This window comes from Artemia franciscana, chromosome 19, assembly GCF_032884065.1.
Source record: "Artemia franciscana chromosome 19, ASM3288406v1, whole genome shotgun sequence".
NCBI lineage: Eukaryota > Metazoa > Arthropoda > Branchiopoda > Anostraca > Artemiidae > Artemia > Artemia franciscana.
In genome coordinates this window covers 26,245,481-26,270,334 of record NC_088881.1, presented here as the reverse complement: position 1 = coordinate 26,270,334, position 24,854 = coordinate 26,245,481, and the positions used below count along the sequence as shown (strand labels likewise).

At 35.8% G+C, this 24,854-nt stretch overlaps 1 protein-coding gene across 2 annotated transcripts in view; it reads left to right on the top strand.

The window, feature by feature from the left end:
- The first annotated feature begins 921 nt into the window (after positions 1-921).
- The window catches only part of LOC136039488 (UDP-xylose and UDP-N-acetylglucosamine transporter-like), a 39,180-nt gene continuing 15,247 nt past the window's right edge, over positions 922-24,854 (top strand). Inside the window, exons 1-3 of one of the 2 annotated variants that reach the window (XM_065723277.1) lie at positions 922-1,058; positions 3,897-4,010; positions 9,327-9,429. In XM_065723277.1, the coding sequence (XP_065579349.1) occupies positions 976-1,058; positions 3,897-4,010; positions 9,327-9,429 (300 nt within the window). In that variant the 5' untranslated portion in view covers positions 922-975. Of the gene's footprint in view, positions 1,059-1,123; positions 1,253-3,896; positions 4,011-9,326; positions 9,430-24,854 lie in introns of those variants that run through there. The other variant, XM_065723278.1, reaches the window with a different exon arrangement.

Sequence of the window (24,854 nt, the reverse complement as noted above, 5' to 3'; positions counted from 1 at the left end):
CATGCCCACCCCAAGATTTGGCCCAAATGGCGCCTCTGTAAAAAACCATAAGAGATACTCTGTGTGTCATTATAAAATTCGTAAGCGAAGTTCTCAATATCCTTAAGCGATAATGAGCTGAATTTACTAAATAAAAGGAGTGTAAAATGTTATTTTGAGTTAAAGGGTAAAATGATAAAGATGTCTGAAACTATGGCAAATAAAATATTTGAAGTTGATTGCAGTTGAAATACAATCAATTTGAGTCCAAGATCCAAACAATAGACAAAAGGTATATGATAAAGATGTTTATATACATTATCTTCCAATGTTAAAACAGTTGAACTACGGATGCTTGTAGGTTATAAAAGATGACCAAGAATAGTCTGAGAAACAATTGATTTTCGAATAAAAATCCGCTTGGTGGAAGTGGAGAAAGACCTGAGCCATGACTAATTGGAGTAAAGCCAAGACAGATAGTCTCAGTGAGAGACAAATCAGGTATAATCATTTTTCAGCATTGTTTAAAAATGATGTCATTTCACTTATTCATCGAAAGTTTGTCATCCCTACGAAGGAAGAATTAAGACAGATATGCATGGAGTAAGGCCAATGTAAATGAGCTTTGCCTAGTGGAAAGCTCTCTGGAATTTCAGTGGGAACGACCGATATTTTTGTCATCCGAATTGATTGGAACCGTAAAATAACACAATCGTGTCTGTATTACATGTTTGTGCTCTAAATACGCTCATTAGGTTAATACCAAGGAGTTTTGCGTGTAAAGGGGTTTTTCCACTGTCAAAACAGATGCCTGCTCTCTAACAATTTTCCTATAATAGTGCTTCTGCCGTCCAACTAAAAACTTTTAGCTAACAGTTCTGTTTCCGCTGTCCAAACAAATATTTGTTAGCATTCTAACTAATAAATTGTCCGGCGGAACAACAGCCTGAATGCCAGCATTGATTGGTTTAGCGCTTAATTTAAAATCCCAAGCTCATGGATCTCTATGTTTACCTTTACATCTTTTTAGTATTTATTGGCTGTTGCTCTAATGTTATATTTTTGGAACTTCTTACAAAGTAATTAAAATAGATATTCCTATTATAACGATTCCGATGGTGGGAGCGAGGGTGAAAACTCCTTCTTGCATACCGTTTCTCTGACAGTCGCTATTTAAAAAGTCAATAGCCTAAAGCTTTAAGCTTACTGAAAGTTTCCTTATAACATAGAAAATTGGTTGTAGTGTACAATCACTCCTCTTCTAAAGGAAATGGTAAAATTTTAGTTTAGTTACATTTGGCTATTTTGGAAACTTCTTTGCTAGTTAATAGCCTACTCACACTGGACATACTTTAATCTGTAGATCCATCCCTGTAAGTGTCATTTCCCTAATCTAAACCCTTCCTAAGATAGTAAAAAGTAAATAAACTAGAATTTCACTGAAGAAAATTCCATGAAATTGCTGAAGCAACTTAAAAAATTCAAAAATAGCCTACTTAAATAGGCTAATTCTTAAAAGTATTCCACTTTACTTTACCCCCCCTCCTAATGTGAAAATAACCTATACAGACCAATTTTTATATTTTCCATATTTTTTTGTATATCTTCCTTTTCTTCAAATAGCCTAGGCTTAATAGCAAAGAAGCAACACTGATAAAGTCAAGAAACAGAAAAATACTTTGAATGAAGCATTTTAGATTGCCAATTTTATGACCTTTTTATGGTTAAAATTGTATTTATGGCAATTTACCCTCCCCCCTCTCATCATGATGGTCCCATATATAGCCATCTATATATATATAAAAATAAGTTGTCTGTGTGTCAAGTGACATCATGTTTGTGTGTCAACTGACATCATATTTGTTGACTGACAAAATTACAGACTGGGACATCAGGACACAAATGATGACCAGGACACCTAGACATAGGGAATATAAATGACAACTGGGACACTCCAAGAGAAAGCGACCAGGACACAAGGAATGTTTGATTAGCAATCACCAGGACACAAATGATGACCGGGACACAGGGAATATAAATGACGACCAGGACACTCAAAGAGAAATTACAGACCAGGACACTGGAACACAAATGACAACCAGGACAAAAATGATGACTGGGACACAGGGAATATAAATGACAACCACAACACTCAAAGAGAAATTATAGACTGGGACACCAGAACACAAATGACAACTGGGACACAGGGAAACAACAACAATGGGGACACAGAGGGATATATAAATGACAACAAGGACACAGGGAATGTTTGATTAGCAATCACCATCAACAAAGCTCAAGGGCAATCATTAGAATAATGAGGTATAGATCTGAATACAGATTGTTTTTCCCATGGACAATTATATGTTGCATGTTCAAGAGTCGGTAAACCTGACAATCTATTTATATGCACAGACAATGGGACAGCCAAGTATGTTGTACATTTGCAAGTTTTATGAAGTTAAAAATATATATATATCTATCTATATTCACAGGTGGCACACAGGGACACAACTACAATGGCGCGTAACTAATATGGCATGTAATGACTTACACGCGCAGGGGAGCTTGGGGGGGCATGAAACCCCCCCACCAACTAGGTGTTGGGGTGGCGCAAAGCGCCACCCCAAAAGCTAGTAGGATATATATCAAACTAAAAGAAAAGACTAACACCATACAGTTCTTATTTTATAATATGGAGCATATTTATATCAATCAGATTATCATGTTTCCTTCCATTATTATTTACATTTTAAACTCATTTGGGTAACCTATTTCTATGTAGTGTTTCTACAAGTTTGAGAGAATCTCTACAAGTAGATACACTTTTAAAGGCAGGGTACTAAGAGTGTTAGGATGATAGAACTTCATTTTAAGCCAAAAAATCAACAAGGAGGACCTAAAGTGAATAATATCAGCAAGGGGAAATATTTTACCAATTGGTGACAAGGGAAAGTATTTGGCATAAGATATGTCCATACTTTTGTCAAGTATGTAGAGCTAGGGAGGATGACTTAATTTGTTTTTTGGGCTTGTTGAAGAATTAAATGGTATGAGTAAGGAGTTTTCCTGCATGGCCTACAAGGTGGGTTGATATTTTATTAAGTGATAAAGTCTTATGGGGATTAAGAAATAGTGAAAGTTTGTTGGTACATCTACATAGGGATCCTTTTCTATAATTTATTTGTAATTTATTTGTAATTTAATTTTGATTTAAGGGCATGTCTTTGTTTACAACCCTTATATTGTTGTATTTTTGTATTGACCATGGTGTATACAAGCTCTTAGCATTAATAAATATCACATCACATTCTACTCAATCACTCAGGCTAAACTGAACATCTTTGAGTCTACACAGCAGATACCCATTATGCAACAGAGTAAACCACAAAAACAATAACAAAGAAATTAAGGCTAATATTAAGGCTATATGTGAGTCCATCAGTTTGGTAGGGTATATTGTCAGAATCACAACTGTTAGGCTGAAGGGGTATAAAATAAGGAAAAGTTCAGATGTTTCCTTCTATAGAGCCACTATTCTACACCTTTGCCACAACTAAAGTGGTTTAATATTAAAATATATATTAAAGGAATTGGCTTTCTTGGCATACCAAATTTGTCTCTTATCAAGGCTAAGAAGTTAGACATTTAGCAAAAACATAGCCAAATTCTTTCCCTTTGGTAAAGGGTACTGTAAGCCAACTCTTTTTGTAACTGATTAGCTGGAAAAACTTTTGCTGCCTCTTGCATTTATGTATAATATTTAGGTTTGAGTGAAAAATAATGGGTTTTATGTCTCTAAATAGTAGGGCCCTTCTGTCTTTTATTCTCTTTCTATTATAATGATTTTATTCTCTTTCTCATTCTTTTCTTACATACTTACGAAAAAATCACAAAATTTAATTACATTCTTCCAGGTTTGATCCAGGCTCTGGCAATGTCATCACATTCTCTCAATTTGTCTTCATTTCCATTATAGGATTTATTGGGACTATGGACTATGGCAGGAAAAAACCTGCAATTCCTATGAGGTAAAGCATAAAATGTATAAAGCACTTACAGGCAAGGCTGTATCTAGGGGGGGGGGATGGGTTCAACCCCCCTACCCCTGAAAAAAAAGAGCAGAAAATTGTCCAACTTGTAAAAAGTAATAAAAATCTTTATAACAAACTTTTGATATTCTTTGTAAAGTTTTTCATTTTTTTTTTAAATCCATCCCTTGAGCAAAGCCCTGGATATGCCCCTGCTTACAGGGTACTCATTCTTGTTCACTTGCTGCTCAGGATACACTATCAATTGTGGTCAGAATCCCAGGAAATTTTTTTACCTTGTTTGTATAATTTATGTCACTTTCTCCCCTTGCATGGCTGATTAATGCTGTTCCCTCCCCAATGCCTCAGTCTTTACACTAAAGTTTGACTCTTTGTCACAACTCTAGTTTTTAAAACAGTAAAAACTTTAGCGTTAAGAGTGAGGCGTTAAGGAGGGGACAAACGCTTTTTATATATGGAATAATTTCTTGTTGTTTCAAGTTTTAATGTTGACTTGCTTTCAGTTAAAAAAAACTTTTTTATCTAATTTCTGGACGTTTCTCGACTAATGCAGGTTTGAATTTGGCTCACTGTACATGAAAAATAAAGACAAAATTTGCAAATTAATTTTGGGAGGTTTAATCCTTATATGAAGGGTTGCCCCCCTCTTTATTACCTTACTCTTTGCACTAAAGCTGTTAGCACTTTTAAAAAAGCTTCTTATTCTAATTAAAAAGCCCCTCTGTTTCGATAAAGACTTAAAAATTGGGACAAACAGTCAAACTTTAGTGTAAAGAGACACATATAGACATATATGGAAGGAGCAACATTGATACTTACTGAAATCTCCTTTGGTGAAATTTCATCCAACATAAAGTAAACCTTCCCCCGTCAAATTCTCTCCAGACAGTTCCATCGTTGCAGAGAATCTCCTCATCCTGCCAAATTGCAAGTAAACAATTCATTCTGAAAAATTCTCCTTTGTATTATTTCATTAGAATAAGGCTTTCATGTCTAATCGGTTTCTTGATCACTCCAGAAATGCCCCCTTCCATGGAAATTACTTTGCAGAAATCAATATACAAAGAAAATAGCCGTCGAATAATTTTGCTGGAACATCTCTACATGAAAAATTGCCAGAAACCAAAATGCTTCCAGGTTGGCACTGAAGTTTTCAATAATTCAAAATTTGATGTTCAAATATTTATAATATTCATTGCTTCTACTGCTTACAGGATTGGATTGCTCTTATTGTACAGCCAACTGTTTGAAATATGATCAGGCAGCCAGCTTAAGAATCTCTTATTTCCAGCGTTGTAGGACTCAGAACAATCCGTAGGCAATTTTTCTGGAAAACATCTAGCAAATCTTCATCTGCTTTTTAGAGCACCCATGCTTCCAAGCCATATTTGACCTCTGTCATCACTGTAGCTTCCAATATTCTAATCTTGGTTTGAAGACTTATCTTTCTATTCTTACATTTTTTTTTTCAGTGAAAAAAAATACTCTGAGCTTTGGCTATTCTACTTTTAACATCTTCACTGCTCCCACCATCTTTACTAATAATGCTACCAAGGTAAGGGAAGCAATCCATCTAATTAATCTTTTCATTACCCAATGCCATCTTTTCATCTTCACTTATTCCTAGCCTTAGGGAATTAGTCTTCTTAACATTTATTTTGAAACCTATTCTAGCATCCTGAACTCGCAAAATCTCGAAATTTCATTCATTTTGCTAAAATTTGTATTCAGGATGCTTAATTCATTAACATAATCTGAGTTCAGGAGATTTTTTCCTCACCATTGGATTCCATGGTCTCCCATTGCCTTTCCTGTGATTCTTAAGACAAATCCATCAAAATGATCCATATAAAGGGGGATACTATACCAGGATAAAACCTTTACTAAAGCTCTTCTATCAGCAGAAATGAACGCTTGCTCATAATCTTTGTAACTCAGGGCTAAAGGTGTTTGATAACTTGGAAACTTCTCAATAATTAGCCTAAGAGCGAAAATTTGGTCAACACATCCTCTACCTTTTCTAATACAGCACTGTTCTTCTCTTAAAATTTTGTCTACAGCATATCTCAGTCTAAAAAGTACCTTACTACTAACTAATTTGGTATCTACAGAGACCAGACTAATGTCTTGATAATTACAACACTCACTCTTATCATATTTCTTATACGGTGGTTTAATTAATGTTTTTATAGAATCACTAGGTTCTTCCCCTTTTTCAAAATCATATTCATAATTTTCAGTAGCTGATTTCTAACCTCAAAGCCGCCATATTTAAGAAACACATTTACCATACTTGAGCAACTGGAGCCTTATTATTTTTTTATCCTTTTGACACTATTGCTGATTCTTCCTCTCAAAACAAATCTTCCTTCACATCCAATACATTACAAGAGTTTTCATTCTCTTATATATTTTTTTTCTGCAGCTCTCTCTTGGTGTAGCACATTCTAAAAATGTTCTCCCAATCTCTCCTTAACTCTTTCCTTATCACTAATTGTGGCCCCATTCTTATCTTTAACTGGGACAGGTCCAGATTGACTTCTCTCTTTCAATTTATTAACACGCCAGTAGAATATTTTACTAATATGCCGTATAGTTACTTTTTCCAGATCCTTGGCAATTTTATCCACTGCCTCCACTCTACACCTCCTTAGTTCATATTTTAATAGTTTCTCCACTTTCTTTACATTTTTTTTTGTTTTTATGTGATCTATCACTCAGATAATTCTTCTACAAGCCCCTTCTCCTCAGTAGGCCTATTGAACGTAAAGCTTCTTCACTAATATTCCAAACTGCAGTCTTAGCTTTCTTCCGTAAGATACCATCAGCAATTTCGCAAATTGTTTTCCTAATATAATTCCATTCGTATTCCACATTGCAAATTTTAAAATCTCTAGTTTAGTGTTCAACTGTTCCTGAAAATTTTCCCTCAGATTCTCATCCTGGAGTCTGCTAACATCATAAATTCTCGGGAAGTAGTTACTCTTCCGAAATTTCAACTTTAAATTTACCCTGTCTATTTGCTTCTGTAACTAAGTAAAATTCATTGGAATCACTAGCAACTCCGTCAGTCAGCTCTACATGTGTAAAACTACTATGACTGATACCCTGAACTTTTTAATCATAAAATGAGCAATTAGTATTCATATTATTAATACTTTCCCAGTCTAAGCCAGACTTAGCAGCTTCCTTTTTCATTATGAGCCCTACCCACTGTCTATGTATCCCATCCTTCGTGCCTGAGTATAGAAGTTCTATATCACCTAGTTTCGTGCTTCCTATCCGTGGGTTATGAGTTTCTGAAACTCCTTATTAGTCCAGTTTGAATCGTCTCAATTTGTCAATCAAAATGTCAGTACGGTACTTACTTTTTAACGTCAAAATATTAAAAGTTCCAATTTTTATGTTCTTTATATCATTGAATTATTTTGTTCTGCCAATCTCTCTTTAACTCTTACCTTATCACTAATTGCGGCTCCATTTCGGGAGCCGCATTTTTTGCACACATTTTTGCACTGCACACATTTCGGGCAACACTACCAAAAGACTCATGCATTGCCAAGAGTGAGTCCTCTATACTTGTCGAAGTAGGACTCCTGTAAAGACAACCGGGCGCAATGGGACCCCCAGGTAGGTTAATAATAGATATCCAAATTTGTTCCAGCCATTGCTCATAATATAGCTTAATATCAACTATGCCTACTTGGATCTCTTCGCGTGCATGTATGGTAATTCCTCTACCTCCATCCGTGGAATGGTTGGTCATCAATCTGTATCTTGAGATCTGTATCTGGGTTTCAGTCAGGAATAGAAAGGTTTGCTTTGGTTTGATTTCACGAAAAGCATAAATATCTCCCTCATTTGTGGAGAGGACACATGTGATCACATGAAATTTTGAAGTTATGCAGTAGCCATTACTAAAAATAACACCAAGCCCAGCAATGTTCTTGCAATAGCTATATCACCCACACTAAGTCTGCTAGAAGACACAGAAGTCTTTTGGTTTGCCTCACTTCCAGTATTATTTGTAAACACTTCACTTCGAAAAGCATTACCATCTAACTGACTATTTATAGTTACATTGAAGCCTGTTGGGCTGCACAAATTTTACCGTTTTTTGGAACTATAGAGTTCCCACGGATAACCAAATCAGCTTCACCTTTTGCACATCTGACCTGCAACTTCACATATAGCTTTGCTCTTTTCTCACGTTCGGTCTTGGAGACATCATTTTGGAACTGAATTGTACCTGACCCTTTTCTTTTGTATGACTTTGGTAGAATTTAATAATGCTTTCCTCTAGAAATAGGGGCCTTTGTTTCTGAGACCATCAAACAATAATGCATCTTATTATGCATAACTAGTCAATGAGCTAGCTTTGCCATTTCTTTTCCTAACCTATCCCTGCTTCCTTGAACCTTTGGCCCTTGCAGGTGGACTTTGCATTGATTCAGCTTTGGCCATAGTGAAATAAGCGAAAAGTAAAATAGCTACTTTCACCATTGTATTCTATTGCTAAAAAAAAACAAAACAAAAAAAAGATGTTAAATAAATGAAAATACTTATGCATTTCCTTTTGGTGAAAATAGCTTAAATAGATTAAAATACATATGTCAAATATATATTGTGCATTATCCTCCTGTTTTTTAAAGAGGGATAAATCTTTAAAACAGACAAAATATACTGATAGAATCTCTATGGTGAATTGTATGGAAATTATAAGGAATGATAGAAGCAGATTTTGAGAAATCAGGATATATTGGAGGCTAGAGGCCCTGGTCTGAGTATGTTCAGTACATTTAGTTTAGATATTAAACGCCTCCTCTTCTCCTATTACTGATTTTAGTCATGACAAGAAATTACAGCATTACATTCTTAACTATACATTGCCTCAATGACAAAAACTTTAATACGACATAGTAGTCAAGGTATGTTACCTTCAGGTTCTCTGTACAGGGGGTGGATGACCTGGCTTACGCCAGTCTGAACTCTGATCACGTAAAGGAGAGTCCTTACAAGACTGATCCTCCCTCTCTAAGTTGAATTTATTGTTAATTAATGCTATATTATGTTATATTGTTAATTATGTTATGCGATTATTATGTGTCATTGTAATTATGCGACATTGCATCTGGAAAATTTCCAATTGATAGTGCCACACATCTATTGCTGAAGTTTCTTGTGGAGGATTCTTCGGAGCAATCTTAGAGCTGTTTCACCTTCCTTATCCTCCTTCTCTTGTCACTAGTTTTAAAATCTAATTGATTTTGTGTTTCTGTATATTCTTTCTTATAGGCTGTATTTCAAATTGGTTTTAATGTTCTTCCTAGTCAGTGTGACAAACAACTATGCACTAAACTTCAACATTTCAATGCCACTTCATATGATCTTTAGAGCTGTAAGTAGAGTCTATTCTTCAAAGTATGCACCCTATTTTATTCCCTTTATAAATTTCATTTTATTTGCTGTGAATCTATTTACATTTTTCCTTTTTGTTAATTGTAATGGGTAATTCAAATAATTTCGTAGACCACACTGCTTTTCCATTTACATTTCCATTTACAGAATTTAAGAGAGAAAAATAGGTATAATTTAAATGAAACAGTGGAAAAAACAACAACAAACATTAAATAATAAAAATCTGAATTTTATAAATGGATGATGGCCTGGGGTTTTATCTTGGGTTAGTATTTCTTTTCGGTAGATCTCTTTAACAGTCTGAAATTATACAAGACACAATTTTCTGTTCCAGAGACAGGCCTTTGTCGTTTCTGTGTGCTTGTTCAGACTTTTATTGGGATTACAGTATTTTGGTGGTTATTGAGATGCAACTTTTATAAAGAAAAATTTGTCTTTTTGTTTTTATGTTGTGTTTAATTTAACTTTAACTTTTTCCTGTTGATAAAGATTACTGGACGGGGAGTTGAAATATTCGGATTTTACTATTTCAAGTTTATTATGTGTGTGTGTATGTGGGTGTTCCACTGTTTTAATTCTGTTAATGCTTAATTTCTAGTAGTAAAAAAGGAGTCATCAGTGGACATATTCCATTTGGTGTGATACTTGGGGGATGGGTCAATACAGGGGAGAGAAGGTGTTTAAGAGCAAAAATGTTGTATGATTTGTCCCAAATTTCCAATCTTTCTAGAGCCCTTTAATGCAGCTTTGGTTCTATTTCTGTGGATAGGTGCGAAAATGAGTGAGTTTTTCTTATCAAACCTAATAGTGTCTTATAGTTTAAAATCTTTACTTAACTGTACTGTTGCCTGGGTGGGTGTTTTCTGTTTATTAAATTATTTAGTTAACAGCTTCTATGGAAGAAACTAAAAACACATTTTTCCTGTAAGCTATTTCGTATGGTTTTTGTGCTATGTCGTGGGTTTCTAAAATATCAAAACTATACATTGAACCCTGAATCTGTGCTTTCCTGGAGGTTTATTCAAGTTGTATTATAATCCTCCTCCGCTCCTATTGTCCTTATGTACTGGTGTTGGGTCGTTCATTGTATGCATTTCTAGAGTCAAATCATACTCTGTATATTTTGGAAAAAAAGGGATTATCCTGTATAGCCCAGTTCATGTTGTAACTGGGCTAAAAGCTAAGGTATGCCGCTCAACATTCTAAATTGCAAGGTTTTGTAGTTTGGAAAAAATACTTTTAGCCATGAACTTACAATGTCCAGGACTAATGGCTTATCCTATCACAGGGCAGAAGAGAAACTCGGGCAAATTTAGCTCCCAAATGAAACCCGCTGTTGTCTCTAACCCAATGGTTTTCTCGAATCAAAGATCACTGTGCATTGGGTTGTCATCTAATAGCCCTGGCTTGTATTAGGCTTGTATATTAAGCTTGTATTACGTCTAGTGATGAATATTGTTCAATTTTATCCTCCCAACAATTCTAGAAAGAGTAGACAGCTTGAGTGATTGTTCAATGATATACCATCAAACTCAGGCACAAGTCATGTACTGAGACTTTTGCAACACTATCGACCCTAAGCGGATAAATGGGCTGTAAACCAGATACCTTTTCCAGCTATATTCTAAAACTACCCTAGAGAATACACTGAGCTTGTTTTTAAGCTGTATACCAGAACAAGGGCTTCTTGACGTCAACTTAACATCATTTTCTATTTGTTATCCGCCCCCCCCCCAGGTTTTGGAATATACCTTTTTTGTCTCTTCATAAAAAAATTGAAAAAGAAATATTTGCCTACTTCCTACATTTCAATGAATTGGAGCCCCCCTGCTGTTAGCTTGCAGAACAGAATTTCAAACCGTTATAATTATCTTTACATCTATCCTTGCGATTGAGAAAAAATGATCTGCCAAGATCATTTTTCCACGGTAATCCACGGTAATTTCCACGATGATCCAAGATCACCGTGGAAATTGGGCCTTGAATGGCTCTGAGTCAACTGAGTGCAAAATTTCAGCGAATCTTCTTTTTGTTAGTAGATGTTTTTTTCATCCAATGTTTTAAACACAGGATTGTGACAACACGACAACATCCTTAATTCAAAGATGTGATTTAAGCTAATTGAAGTGACTCACAATTAAGATTAATGATGATTCATGCTAATTAAGATATAGAGATACAGACCTCTTTTGTTATCAAGCAATTGATCAAATTCTGCCATGCAATATTGAATTTTATTGATACTGCTTAGTTACTCATTGCTCATAGTCCATTTGTGATAGTCAAATGAACCCAAATCTTATAGAAGACATTATTCATTGCAAATGATAACACTGTGCTAGCTTGTTTCTAATTATAACTATCAAGAATATTGGCTGTCAACAACCCATAGTGATGTAATAGAATAATGAAACCCTGAAAGTGCCAAGGACAGCGAAAATAACATTCGATTTGTTGAATTACTTGTATATACATTAAAAATTTACACAACTATATGTATCTTTAAAAATTAGGAAAAATCGAGAATACAGTTTATGTAGTTTTTTTTTTTTTTTTAGTAGGGGACACCGCCGAGCGCGTTTAATCATAATATTCGTAAACTTAAGATTTGAAAATTCAGCTTCGCCTTTACCATATAATCTGTAATGTTATTTTTTCGGGCATTTCCTTTTATAGAATGCACCCCCTTCTAGATTTGGAAAAAATTCTTTTTTGGGTTATTTTTTTCTTTTTTGGTATTGACATTTGAAGAACGACAAAAAAATGAATTTGCCCTGCTCTAGCTTTTGAAAAATGCATTTTTCAACCTAGATTTGCCCTCCCTCGAAATTTTCATGAATTGACGCCGCCCATTATCAATATGTTTAATTTTTATTATTCTGTGAGTCAGATAATCTACAAGTGTGATACAATCTTAGATGTTCAATATATTCTTGTGAAAAATTCTTGAATTCTAATTTTTTAAATTTAGATTTTGTTTAAATTAAGTTAAAATTTTGTCATAGCTGACTAAACATTTATAATAATTATTATTTTTATTGTTATAAAAATTCTTCTATATATTCTTCAAATCGGATCTCCGCTATCCCTCATGTAGGTTGGATCCATTGGCTTGGTGTCTCTGATACTACTACTACTACTAACAACCTACCGCAGCACCTAGCGGCCTGAGGCCAACAGAGCGAAGGATGTTCCTTTTTCATCCTGATCTATTTAAAGCCTCCCTCTTTACACCCTCCCAGGAAGTTTTCGTTTTAATCTGTTAAAAGTTTTCTATTCCTTTTAAATCTTTATTCATGACATCCTCCCACCCCAACCGTGGACGACCTGCTTTTCGTTTAGCCCTTGACGGTTGGCCAAAAAGGACAATTTTCGACAATCTGTCATCCATCATCCACAGAACGTGCCCAAGCCATCTCAACCTTTCTCTTATTATAGCCCGAGAAAGCGGAATAGAACTGCATTTTTGTAAAGCCTACTGTTTGAAATACGGTCAGTCAGTCGGGTACCCAGAACAATGCGTAGGCAATTTCTCTGGAAAACATCTAGCAAATCGTAATCCGCTTTTCGGAGCGCCCATGCTTTAGAACCTTATTTGACCACTGTCATCACTGCAGCTTCCAATATTGTCATCTTGGTTTGCAGACTCATCTTCCTATTCTTCCTAGCTTTTTTCAACTTTGAAAAAATACTCTGAGCCTTGGCTATTCTACTTTTAACATCCTCACTGCTCCCACCGTCTTTACTAACGTCTTTAAACGTTTTTACGTCTTTAAATCATCTACATAATCTAAATCCAGAAACGTTTTTCCTCCCGATTGATTCCTTGTTCTCCTATTGCCTTTTCTGTGCTCCTTAAGACAAAGTCGATCAAAATGATCCATATAATGAGAGATAGAACACAACCCTGCTTTACTCCTGATTTATACGAAACCAGCTGATAACCCCATTTTCTACCTCAACCGCAGTAGTGTTATATTCGTACATAAAACTTGTCACTTTAATGTATTTATCTGGTATACTATACTACTACTACTACTACTAATAACTCACTGCAGCACCAAGCCGCCTGAGGCCAACACAGCTACGCACGCTCCTCCTCCAACCTAATCTATTTAAAGCCTCCCTCTTTACACCCTCCCAGGAAGTTCCCATTTCCTTTAAATCCTTATTTATGACATCCTCCCAACCCAGACAAGGACGACCTGCTTTCCGTGTAGCCCCAGACGGTTGGCCAAAAAGGACAATCTTCGGTAATCTGTCATCCTTCATCCGTAGAACGTGGCCTAGCCATCTCAACCTTTCTTTCATTATAGCCCCAGAAAGCGGGATTGAACCACACTTTTCGTACAACCTACTGTTTGAAGTACGGTCAGTCAGCCGGGTACCCAGAACAATCCGTAGGCAATTTCTCTGGAAAACATCTAGTAAATTTTCATCTGCTTTTCGGAGTGTCCATGCTTCAGAGCCATATTTGACCACTGTCATCACTGTAGCTTCCAATATTCTAATCTTGGTTTGTAGGCTTATCTTTCTATTCTTCCAAACTTTTTTTAACTGTGAAAAAACACCCTGAGCTTTAGCTATTCTACTTTTAACATCTTCACTGCTCCCACCATCTTTACTAATAATACTACCAAGGTAACTGAAGCTCCCAACCTGATCAATCTTTTCGTTACCTAAGGTCACCTGTTCATCTTCACTTATTCCTAACCTTAGTGACTTAGTCTTCTTAACATTAATTTTCAAGCCTATTTTAGCACCCTGAACTCGTAAAACCTCTAAAAATTCATTCATTTTGCTCACACTTTCATCTAATATGCTTAAATCATCAGCATAATCTAAGTCCAGGAGCGTTCTTCCTCCCCATTTGATTCCATGGTCTCCAATTGCCTTTCCTGTGCTCCTTAAGACGAAGTCCATCAAAATGATCCATATAAAGGGGGATAGAACACAACCCTGCTTAACTCCTGATTTAATACAAAACCAGTTGCTAACCTCATTTCCTACCTTAACCGCAGCAGTATTATTCTCGTACATAGCGCAAATCACTTTAATGTATTTTTCTGGTATACCATATAACGATAAGACCTTTGTTAACGCTGTTCTATCAACAGAATCGAAAGCTTGCTCATAATCGATAAAACTAAGGACCAAAGGTGTTTGACAACGAAGGGACTTCTCAATTATTAACCTAAGAGTGAAAACATGGTCGACACATCCTCTACCTTTTCTAAAACCGCATTGTTCTTCCCTTAAAACTTTGTCTACAGCATGTCTCAGTCTAAAAAGTATCATATTACTCAGTAATTTGCTACCTACAGAGACCAGACTAATGCCTCGATAATTCCGACATTCACTCTTGTCACCTTTCTTATACAGTGGTTTAATTAAGGTTTTCCTAAAATCATTGGGTACTTCCCCTTTTTCAAAAATCATGTTCATAATCTTCAGTAGCTTATTCCTAACCTCAGAGCCACCATATTTAAGGAACTCATTAATCATACTATCAGCACCTGGGGCCTTATTATTTTTTAATCCTTCTAGTACTGTCGCTAATTCTTCCTCACTAAACAAATCTTCCTTCACATCCAAGGTATCACAAACTTTTTCATTTTCATCTATATCTTTTCCTGCAACTGTATCTCGGTTTAGCACATTCTCAAAATGTTCCACCCATCTTTCTTTAACTTTTTCCTTATCACTAATTGTGACCCCATTTCTATCTTTAACTGGGACTAGTCCGGATCGGCTACTCCCTTTCAATTTATTAACATGCCAGTATAATATTTTACTATTATGCCGTCTAGCCGCATCTTCCAGATCCTCAGCAATTTTATCCATCGCCTCCATTTCACATCTCCTTAGTTCATATTTTAATGCTTTCTCCACTTTCTTTACATTCCTTTTGTTTTCATACGACCTATCGCTCAGATAATTCTTATACAAACCCCTTCTACTCTCTATTAAACCTAAAGCTTTTTCACTAATATTCCTAGTTGCTGTCTTAGCACTCTTCCCTAGGACACCATCAGCAACTTCACAAATTGTTTTTCTGAAATTATTCCATCCATCTTCCACATTGTCAAATTTTAAACCCTCAAGTTTAGTACTCAACTGTTCCTGGAATTTTTTTCTCAAATTTTCATCCTGAAGTCTACCAACATCATAACTTCCCGGGAGGGAGTTACTCTTCCGAAATTTCAGCTTTAAATTAACCTTAGACACTACTAGATGGTGATCTTTACTTTTAACATCAATAACGGCACTCCTATACACCCTAGTATCTTGTATTGATCCTGCTAGTCTTCTGTTTACAATAACATAATCAATAAGGTTTGCTGTCTTACCATCACGTGAATACCATGTCAACTTATGGGCCATTTTGTGACCAAACACCGTATTGGTTATAACTAGGTTGTTATACCTACAAAATTGCAAAAGCCTATAGCCATTACTGTTTTCTTTTCCTACACCAAAATTACCTAGGCTAGGATACCATCTATCCCTATTTCTACCAACCTGGGCATTAAAATCTCCTAGCAAAAACACCATATTTCTACCTGGTACCCTGTCTATTTGCTCCTGTAACTGTAAGTAAAATTCATCTGAGTCACTAGTATCTCCATCAGTTGGTTCAATGGGGGCATATACTACTATAACTGATACCCTAAACTTTTTAGTCATAAAATGAGCAATTAGTATTCTATTATTAATACCTTCCCAGCCTAAACAAGACTTAGCAGCTTCCTTATTCATCATGAGCCCTACTCCCTGTCTATGTACCCCATCCTTCCTTCCTGAGTAAACAAATTCTATGTCACCTAATTTCATGCTTCCTACCCCTGGGATATGAGTTTCTGAAACTCCTAATAAATCCAGTTCAAACCGTCTGAATTCGTCAGTCAAAATGTCGATGCGATAGTCATTTTTTAACGTCGTAACATTCCAAGTTCCAATTTTCATGTTCTTTAAATCTTTGAAATTATTTTGGCCTCAAGAAAAGCAGTGATCCCGGATACCAGTGCAGGATGGGGACCAACATATCTTCTCAAGTCTACACCGAAGCGCTTAAGCCGGCTTAGAACCGGACAGCAAGAAGTCCCTGGGACCTCCAGTAAGTTGGAGGCTTTGTGCAATCCTGGGCCCATCTTGGTCACAACATGGTTTTCAGCACTTGGCGATGCTCTTCTATCAACAAGAGTCGAAATCCTGCACAGACAGTCCCAAGCCTATTACCTCCGACTCATTATATATTCATGCCTACAAATATTATGTTACTACGGGGAGGCAGCCCATAGTAGATAAATTAGCTAGGAAGAGGTTTTTCAGCCCGAAAACGCCCATCAAAACAAACCAAGCCCAGAAAATTATCCAATAATCAGAATCCCGTACGAGTGCTGTGTTGTTTACTAGGCTATAATTTCCTCGAGGGGCGCCACTCCTCAAGTGGGAAAAATTGACCGCAAGTTTCCCAGTCTTGCAGGTACCCCGAAAGGGTCGAGGCAGCCCTTTACAGAGGCCGTTGTCCATAAATCTGGATCTTACGCCCTGCCGCAGTTGTCCTCCTAAAGAGGATCCTCCCACGATGGTGTTCTGCTTCACCATGCAATTTAACCCATTACTGGGAGAAGGTTTGTAACTCATCTGACGCGTGAACACGGCAGTTGGCCCTGCTGAGTGTACATTTGAGGGGCCTTCTTCCTCCTCCACCTGAAATTATGACCCCCAGGGGAGGGTTTCCCAGTTTCTATTATGGGCCCCACTGGGACAAGGTCCTACTTGGCCTAAGCCTCCTATGGAGCTACTCTACCTATCTATAGGGCTTACATATATACATATATATACATATATACACATACATATACATACATATACATACACACATACATATACACATACACACATATACACATACATACACATATACTCACTAACGTGCAAATATATACCCTGAATTGGTATAGGCTAGGTCTGTATATGGTGAATATTAATTTCCTTTCTGATGCAAATGCACAATAACTTTGGATTCAGGATGCAATTCTGACTATAGAGATAAGTATTTTTCTTACTTGAAGTGTATGTGCAGAATTAGAAATTCTGCTGGTACTACAAAAGTAGACCTAAGTAGCCAATTTAGCCTGTCTGAAACATCTCACAAGCCAACACCTTATAAAAAACACCTTTAATAATTTAAATGAATAAGAAAACTTATTAGAAATCCTGCTGATACTGCAAAAGTAGACCTAAGTAGCCAATTTAGCCTGTTTGAAACGTCTCACAAGCCAACACCCTATAGAAAACACCTTTGAGAATTTAAATGAAGAAGAAAACTTATTAGAGACTCTGCTAATACTGCAAAAGTAGACCTAAGTATCCAATTTAGCCTGTTTGAAACATCTCACAAGCCAACACCCTATAGAAAACACCTTTGACAATTTAAATGAATAAGAAAACTAGTTAAAAACTCTGCTAATACTGCAAAAGTAGACCTAAGTAGCCAATTTAGCCTGTTTGAAGCATCTCACAAGCCGACACCCTATAGAAAAACACCTTTGACAATTTAAATGAATAAGAAAACTAGTTAAAAACTCTGCTAATACTGCAAAAGTAGACCTAAGTATCCAATTTAGCCTGTTTGAAACATCTCACAAGCCAACACCCTATAGAAAACACCTTTGACAATTTAAATGAATAAGAAAACTAGTTAAAAACTCTGCTAATACTGCAAAAGTAGACCTAAGTATCCAATTTAGCCTGTTTGAAACATCTCACAAGCCAACACCCTATAGAAAACACCTTTGACAATTTAAATGAATAAGAAAACTAGTTAAAAACTCCGCTAATACTGCAAAAGTAGACCTAAGTAGACAATTTAGCCTGTTTGAAGCATCTCACAAGCCGACACCCTATAGAAAAACACCTTTGACAATTTAAATGAATAAGAAAACTAGTTAAAAACTCTGCTAATACTGCAAAAGTAGACCTAAGTATCCAATTTAGCCTGTTTGAAACATCTCACAAGCCAACACCCTATAGAAAAACACCTTTGACAATTTAAATGAATAAGAAAACTAGTTAAAAACTCTGCTAATACTGCAAAAGTAGACCTAAGTAGCCAATTTAGCCTGTTTGAAACATCTCACAAGCCAACATCCTATAGAAAACACCTTTGACAATTTAAATGAATAAGAAAACTAGTTAAAAACTCTTCTAATACTGCAAAAGTAGACCTAAGTATCCAATTTAGCCTGTTTGAAACATCTCACAAGCCAACACCCTATAGAAAACACCTTTGACAATTTAAATGAATAAGAAAACTAGTTAAAAACTCTGCTAATACTGCAAAAGTAGACCTAAGTATCCAATTTAGCCTGTTTGAAACATCTCACAAGCCAACACCCTATAGAAAACACCTTTGACAATTTAAATGAATAAGAAAACTAGTTAAAAACTCTGCTAATACTGCAAAAGTAGACCTAAGTAGCCAATTTAGCCTGTTTGAAGCATCTCACAAGCCGACACCCTATAGAAAAACACCTTTGACAATTTAAATGAATAAGAAAACTAGTTAAAAACTCTGCTAATACTGCAAAAGTAGACCTAAGTATCCAATTTAGCCTGTTTGAAACATCTCACAAGCCAACACCCTATAGAAAACACCTTTGACAATTTAAATGAATAAGAAAACTAGTTAAAAACTCTGCTAATACTGCAAAAGTAGACCTAAGTATCCAATTTAGGCTGTTTGAAACATCTCACAAGCCAACACCCTATAGAAAACACCTTTGACAATTTAAATGAATAAGAAAACTAGTTAAAAACTCTGCTAATACTGCAAAAGTAGACCTAAGTATCCAATTTAGCCTGTTTGAAACATCTCACAAGCCAACACCCTATAGAAAACACCTTTGACAATTTAAATGAATAAGAAAACTAGTTAAAAACTCTGCTAATACTGCAAAAGTAGACCTAAGTAGCCAATTTAGCCTGTATTGGTAAGTCAGTTACATGAACCCCCACAAATTCACCCATAGAGGCCTTATCTGTGATACAGTGTCGATAAGTGCCTTACAACATATGTAATAATACAATCTACACCAATAATTTGAAAAAAAAAAAATTCAGAAGAAGCAAGATTGGAAAAAAAGTAAAAAGATTTTCGGTGAAATTTTTGGATAAACTACAAAAGCGATCTGAAGTAAAAATACTTGTAAGGAAAAAGGAGGAGAGCAACCATCTCGACATTGTAGAAAGGCTCCAACCTTGCCCTCTCCCCCAGGGATCTTAACAAAATTATGCCCTTGATTGTATTTGGAGAGTGCTGATTAAAAGCAATTAAATTTTTGTCAATTGATACCTTTGATTACTATAAGCAAATATGATGATCACTATCATGAAAATGCATTTCATGCCCCCCCCCCCCAACAAAAAACAAATATAGCCCTAGACAGTGCATTAAACAACAACAAAAAACATTAATAATTAAGTTTTTATTTTATAATATGAAGAAAGCTTCTATTAACCATACTTTCATGTTTTCTTCCAGTTTTTAGCTTATTTTCAATTAATACATTTATTCAAATGTTGTTATCCTTTTGCAAAGAGATAGTGTTTTTGACTAGGAGAAAATAGGCAAAACCTGCTGCCCAAGAGGTACAACAATTCAAGCAATAAAAAAATGTACCAATAGACAAATATCAACATTCTGAAGGAGATACTATGATAACAAAAGAGCAGCATCATTTGGTTCCCAATCATTTCTGAATATGAAATGGGTTCTTGATTTTCTTTATTAGCAATTTTCAGTTATTTGACTCTGGCAATTGTATTCTTTCTCCCTCTATGCATGTTCTAGATGGAGCAACTTGGGGAAGCATTTTTGGTCCCACACTATTTATTATCTTCATCAATGATGATCCTTCTATTATTAGCAATAAATCAACTATTTATGCAGATAACCTGACACTTCTTGGACCAGCTTTGTCCTATGGAGATAATGTCCTGCAAAAAAAAACTTCAACTACTAGGTCAATGACCTGAGGCCTGGTTTCTTGAATTCAATGTTGCCAAGTGTCATTTCATTCATTTGGCAAAGTGAATTCTTTATATTCTTATTTTTTCTTAGGCCACCCACTCTCTTCTGTAAATAATGAAGGATCCTGGTGTCACTACTGACAATTAACTAAAATTCAGCACTTGTTCTAAGAGGTCTGCTGCTGGGGCTAGTTGAACCAAGACATTGATTAAGTGTACTGCTTCAACTTGTTTCCCTAAGGTCATCAGTCTTCATTAAGGGACTTGTGCATCCTAAGCTTGAATTTGGACTGTCTCTTGCCTCTCTATATTTTAAAAGACATAATGGGTCTTGAAGATGTGCCACTAAAGTGATCCCTGACATGCTGGAGCTGAACCTCCCTACATTCTCCCAGCATTATTCCCTGCAGTTGATACCAACTCAAGAACAAAAGATCCTCATCTGAAACTTGTTAAGCAGTCTACAGTATTTAGAGTCTGTACTCAATTTTTTTCATCATGCATTGTCAACAATTGGAACAAACTATCCAACAAAACAGTTATTGCTGAATCTGTTGATGTTTTCAAATGAAGGCTATATGCTCAGTAATCCTCCTGAGAGTGCAAACTCAATTGGGATGCTACTGAGCATGGAGCATGGTCACTAATGAAATTTGTATAAAACTTAAGTCATCATTCTAGAGGTTTACAAGGAGAAATTATTGCTCCTATATAATTATAATATAATTATCCTATAATTTAATGTAACACATGAATAATGAAAATTTTACTTTATAATATGCAGCAAGTTTCTACTAAAGATGTTTTTCTCTTTTCTTTCATTTTAATTCATGTTTTTTAGTCCTTTTTAAATTAGATAATTTCACTGAAATCTATTTAGATACTTGTTAACAAAATTTAAAAAAAGGTATAATATGCAACATATTTGCTATGTACATTGGCAAAAAAAGAAGATTCTAATTGTAGTGATTGTTATCTTTATTAACTGTTACTTTCGGATCCATTTAAGGTAGTCAACAACATCATCCAATGGGGAAATCCATGGAGAATAGCTTATATAATTTGGAGTGGAAACTTTAGGACTATCAAGAAGGAAACATATTTTAAGAAAACAATTCTTTGGCTACTTCATAATCTGCAGAAAAATTGTAGTTAACTAGTCTTCTATACAAAGGACTAATTCAATTTTAGCTTGAAGTTGGAATGTCTCTAGCCTCTTTGTATTTTATAAAAGAAGATGTGCCACCAGAATTATATGGAATGTGGGAAATGCCTCACCCTGCAAGACTGAAACTCCAAAACCTTGTATACAGGAAAAGAAGGGGTGAGGCTATTCTAACCTAAAAGGTAAAGAAGGCCAATATACTTCCAGCTTTATTTCTTCATGTTGGCCCTAATTCAAGAACAAGAGGTCATTATCTGAACCTTGTAAACCAGTCTGCCATTACCAGAGTCCAGACTAAATTCTTTATCTCAAGAATTGTCAAAAATTAGAATAAATTATCTGAAGACACAGTTGCTGCTGAATCTGTTGATATTCTCAAACGAAGGCTGGATGTTAAGTGGTCCTAGAGGGATTGGAAAATCATCTGTGAAGCTACAGATCATGCAACTACACTAGGTCACTAAACAATAATAAAAACAGTTTTGATCACCAGCTCTGGAGCTTCACAAGGAAAAATGCTAAGATTGCTTCAATAGCAAATTAAGGTATAGAACTAAGGTATAGAATAAGAACTTCGCTAAAGCTCTTCTATCAACAGAATCCAATGCCTGCTCATAATCTGTAAAACTGAGGACCAAAGGTGTTTGATATCTCAGGCACTGTTCAATTATTAACCTAAGAGTGAAAATTTGGTCGACACATCGTCTACCTTTTCTAAAACCGCACTGTTCTTCTTTTAATACTTTGCGTACAGCATCTCTCAGTCTATAAAGTATCATATTACTAAGTAATTTACTACCTACAGAGACCAGGCTAATACCCTTGGTACTTACCGCACTCACTCTTATCACCTATCTTGTGCAGTGGCTTAATTAGGGCTTTCATAAAGTCACTAGGAAAAACCTCTTTTCCTACCTTAGCCGCAGGAGTGTTATATTTGGACATTGCATTTGTCACTTTAATGTATTCATCTGGTATACCATGCAAGGATAAGACCTTCGCTAAAGCTCTTCTATCAACAGAATCGAATGTTTAATCATAATCTATAAAACTGAGGTAATTTGCTACCTAGAGAGACCGGGCTAGTGCCTTGGAACTTACCACACTCACTCTTATCACTTTTTTATACAGTGACTTATTTAGGGTTTTCCTAAAATCGCTAGGAAATTTCCCCTTTTTAAAAACCATAGTCATAATCTTCAGTAACTAATTTCTAACCTCCAAGCTACCATATTGAAGTAACTCATTTACCACAGTATCTGCACCTGGAGCCTTATTATATTCTAATCCTTTTAGAAGTGTTGCTAAATTCTTCCTCACAAAACAAATCTTCCTTCGCATCCAAGGTATCACTAACTTTTTTATTTTCCTCTGTATATTTTCCTGCAACTCTATCTCGGTTTAGCACATTCTCAAAATGTTCTGTCTATCTCTCTTCAACTCTTTCCTTATCGCTAATTGTGGCCCCGTTTCTATCTTTAACTGGAACAAGTACGGATTGACTAATCCTTCTGAATTTATTTACATGCTTATACAATATTTTACTATTATACCGTTTAGGTGCATCTTCCAGATCCTCGGCAATTTTATCTATGGCCTCCACTTCACACCTTCTTAGTTTCTATTCTAAAGCTTTCTCCATTTTTTTGCATTCCTCTGGTTTTCATATGATCTATTACTCAGATAATTCTTGTACAAGCCTCTTCTATCAATTAAGCATAAAGCCTTTTCTCTAATATCCGTAGCTGCGTTCTCAATTTTCTTCCCTAAGACACCATCAGCAACGTCATAAATTGTTTTCCTAAAATTGTTACATTCATCTTCTACATTGTCAAATTTTAAACTCTCAAGTTTAGCATTCCACTGTTCCTGGAAATTATCTCTCGAATTTGCATTCTGGAGCCTATCAACATCATAACTTCCTGTGAGGTAGTTACCCTTTTGAAATTTTTGCTTTAAATTACCCCTAGACACTACTAGATGGCAATCTTTACTTTTAATATCAATAACAGCACTTCTATACACCCTAGTATCTTGCATTACCAGTATCTTGTATCCTGCCAGTCTTTGGTTTACAATAACATATTCAATAAGGTTAGCTGTTTTACCATCACATGAATACCACGTTAACTTATGGGCCATTTTTTGACCAAACACTGTATTGGTTTTAATTAAATGGTTATACCTACTAAATTGCAGCAGTCTGTAGCCATTACTGTTTTCCTTTCCCACACCCACCAAGTTTACCTAGGCTAGAATACCATCTATCCCTATTTTTACTGATTGGTCCTGTAACTGTAAGTAAAAATCATCTGAGTCACAAGTATCTCTGTCACTCGGTTAAACAGGGGCATATACTACTGCAACTGATACCGTGAACTTTTTAGTCATAAAATGAGTGATTAGTATTCTGTTATTGTTAGCTTCCTAACCTAAACAAGACTAAGCAGCTTCCTTATTCATCATTAGCCCTACTCCCTGTCTTTGTACCCCATCCTTACTGCCTGAGTAAATAAATTCTATATCACCTAATTTCATGCTTCCTACTCCTGAGATATGAGTTTCTGAAACTCCTAATAAGTCTATTCGAATTGTCTGAATTCGTCAATCAAAATGTCGGTACGACAATTATTTTGTAACGTCATAACATTTCAAGTTCCAATATTCATTTTCATATTCTTTAAATCATTGAAATTGTTTTGGCTTCAGGAAAAGCAATGGCCCTGGATACCAGTGCAAGACAGGGACCAACATATCTTCTCAAGTCTACACCAAAGCGCTTAAGCTAGCTTAGAACCGGACAGCAAGAAATCTATGCAACGACGGGTAGGCAACCCATAATTGATAATATAGCTAGGAAGAGGTTTTTCAACCCGAAAATGTCCACCAAAACAAACCAAGCCCATAAGAATTATCCATTAATCAAAATCGCGTGCGAATGCTGTGTTGTTTTTTAGGCAATAATTTCCTAAAGGGACGCCACTCCTCAAGTGGGAATAGAGTTGGCAGCAAAGTCCTCAGTCTTGCCTGCACCCCGAAAGAGTCGAGGCAGCCCTTTGCAGAGGCAGTTCTCTATAGATCCGGATCTTACGCCCTACCGTAGTTGTCCTCCTATAGAGGATCCTCCATCGTTGGTGTTCCGCGTCACAATGCAATTTAATCTAATACTGTTCCTAATGCTAACAATCTTCCAATTTTATATC